Raw genomic sequence first — 2,644 nt, 5'->3', positions numbered from 1 at the left:
AAAAAAAAAAGTGGTTACACTTTATTTTAAGGTGTCCTTGTTACAGTGTAATTATAAATGTAAGTACTGAGTAATATTCATTAACTACATGTACTCACTCACTATATGGTAAGGGTTAGGATTAGGGTTTGGTTTAGGGTTACTTGCATGTAATTTTGCATAATTATATAATAATTATAGTAAGTACATGTAACGTGTAACAAGGACACCTTAAAATAAAGTGTTACCAAAATGCTCTGAATTTCCACGCACATATTTTTTTTTTCTCTCAGCTATTTCCTCTTCAATAATTCTTTGTCAGAAAACAGATTTTGTTTAATGAACATAATTAAATAAAGTATACAGACACTGTAACAAAAACAATTTTCAGTCATTTTCGTTTGTTCACGGAGTAGGCTACTTACGTTTCACGACCCTCTTTCATATCAGACTGTTTTGCCCCCTGCTAGTCAGATCTGACAGCAACGCATATTACTGTTACTTCACTTGTTGAAAACAATTGTTTAAAAAAATAACTTTACATTAACGACTGCTATCAATATCATATATCAGATAAAGTAAAGCGATAGAAACCACTGTACCTTGTTGAGCAGGCTATGAAGGCAAATAGATTAAAGTTGTATTGTGGTATACTACCAGCATACCCATTCATTTGTAAACCATTCATAACAAATGTGATAGGCTAAAAGTAGCCTATTAGCGGCTCTGTCGCTCTCACTATTTGCTTGCAAACTCATTTTGGTTCGACGTTCATTTGTTGTGGCTTCCAGTTGCTATACGACTCCTTCCACTGCATTTAGTAGTAACCTGACTGTCTTTTTTTCATTTACTGATATGTGGTAAACACACGTAGAATGACGGATGTATGCAGTTTCTCCCAGAAATCCGTCCAGACAGCTCTAAAATACAATTACATCTCATAGGCTTACCGTAGTGATTCAGGCTAGGGCAAAAATACGATTTGGAATATTTATGTTGTACTCTATCATTATTTAACATTTTGTCAAATTCTACCAAAAAAAGTTGCATAGGCGAGTTATTTTGTATGTCCATTTAAGGTCAGAAAAAAAGTTTCAGTCTTCTTTCATTTATTATACTTGTTTTAATGCTGATTTCTAAGCATTTAAAAATATATATATGTAGTCATACCATCATATATTTATTTCTAAAACAGATGTTTCATTCCTATTTCAATCTTAAAACATTAGAATAGACCATACCTGTATTAAACATCTAAAAATAATAATTCAACAAACTATTGCTGTTTTCAGGGTTTCATTCTCTAAACCAATGAGTGTTTTACTATGATACTGTGGTTTCGATCCTGTGCTTAAATAAACAGAAATTCAAAAATAACAGCACAAACTATGTCTACTGATATTTATTTTCATTTCATATAAAAAGACAAAATTATTGTATACAATTAAATAAAACTGAAAACATGGGAAACTTTTTTACTTCGTACGAGTTTCCATCTCTGGAAAGCTAAAACAGTTGTGTACAATAAAATACACTGTAGCCCAAAGTATTTGGACCGTGAAGACCAAATTTGAGCCATTTCTTAGACGTTCTCCACCTTAATGATGTTCAGCTCGGGCTCGTGTGGCGAAACCGGAAGACTAGAGGACTGGTTAGGGGGGCTACAGGCCTGGAATGACCCGTCTGCACTGGTGGAGGGCATGTCTACTGATTTATTATCCATCCCCGTAAAGGAGGCTGTGTGCGGCTGTGTGTACTGGGGTGCAAATGTTTGAGTGTGGGTTTGCGTGAATGTCGGCGTGCGTGCTTGTGTGTGGGTGAACGGGGGCCCCCCGGAGGTTGGGCACTGCTGAAACCCATTCATGCTGGGTGGGCTGAGCTGGTCTAGAGAAAACACCTCAATGCTCTCTAGACCAGAATCATGGATTTCGTTGTATCGTGTCTGAGCTTGGCTGCACTGAGCGTAAGCGCCCTGACCGGTCACAGTCTGGCCAAAGGGTGCAGAGGAGGCCAGGGAACAAGACACTGGTAACGCTGGCGCAGATGTGGACTGCAGAGGCTCGAATTTGGATGCGAGATCTTGCAGGGTGCTGAGGATCTGCTTCTGGACTTGAGTCTGCTGGGCTTGTTCTCTCTCCAGTCGGCCCTGATGGTCCACCATCATCCTCAACGCCAGTCCCAAACTTCTCAGCTCGGAGCCCAACAGCTGGATCTGCTCCTGCAGGCCGCTCAAGGCTCCAGGGTCCAGGCCGCTCCGCTGGGGAGGAGGTGAGGGCTGGTTGGTCACGTTTTGAACCCGTGCAGGGGGGGCTGGTTTTTGGGACGTCGTCCCAGTGGTGGATGGGTCGGGAAGGCGGATGCCGACACGCGGAGGGTGTTGAGGAGCGCGAATGGGAACACCAACCCGCTGGTGCATCCACCTCCTGTGAGGACTGGCTCCTTGTTGCAACGATCTCTGGGAAATAAAGATTTAATTAAGCCCACAATCTATATATTGATGAGAAATAATAATAATAATAATATATGAAACATTAATATTAATTTTTTTTAATTATATTTTATTAAATTATTTAAAGGGGTGCTATTATGCTTTTCCACTTTTTCAACTTTAGTTAGTCTGTAATGTTGCTGTTTGAGCATAAAAAAGATCTGCAAAGTTACAAAG

The 2,644-nt window shown here is 39.8% G+C and overlaps 1 protein-coding gene across 1 annotated transcript in view; it reads right to left on the bottom strand.

The window, feature by feature from the left end:
• Nucleotides 1–1,380: 1,380 nt before the first annotated feature.
• LOC107695702 (uncharacterized) overlaps nt 1,381–2,644 on the bottom strand; it is an 8,934-nt gene continuing 7,670 nt past the window's right edge. Inside the window, exon 4 of the mRNA XM_016495721.1 lies at nt 1,381–2,434. Within this exon, the coding sequence (XP_016351207.1) occupies nt 1,562–2,434 (873 nt within the window). The 3' untranslated portion in view covers nt 1,381–1,561. The remainder of the gene's footprint in view (nt 2,435–2,644) is intronic.

This window comes from Sinocyclocheilus anshuiensis, unplaced genomic scaffold (genome assembly GCF_001515605.1).
Source record: "Sinocyclocheilus anshuiensis isolate Anshui unplaced genomic scaffold, SAMN03320099.WGS_v1.1 scaffold1075, whole genome shotgun sequence".
Taxonomy (NCBI): domain Eukaryota; kingdom Metazoa; phylum Chordata; class Actinopteri; order Cypriniformes; family Cyprinidae; genus Sinocyclocheilus; species Sinocyclocheilus anshuiensis.
Note: the sequence above shows the minus strand (reverse complement) of the source record. Positions and strands in the feature narration are given on the sequence as shown.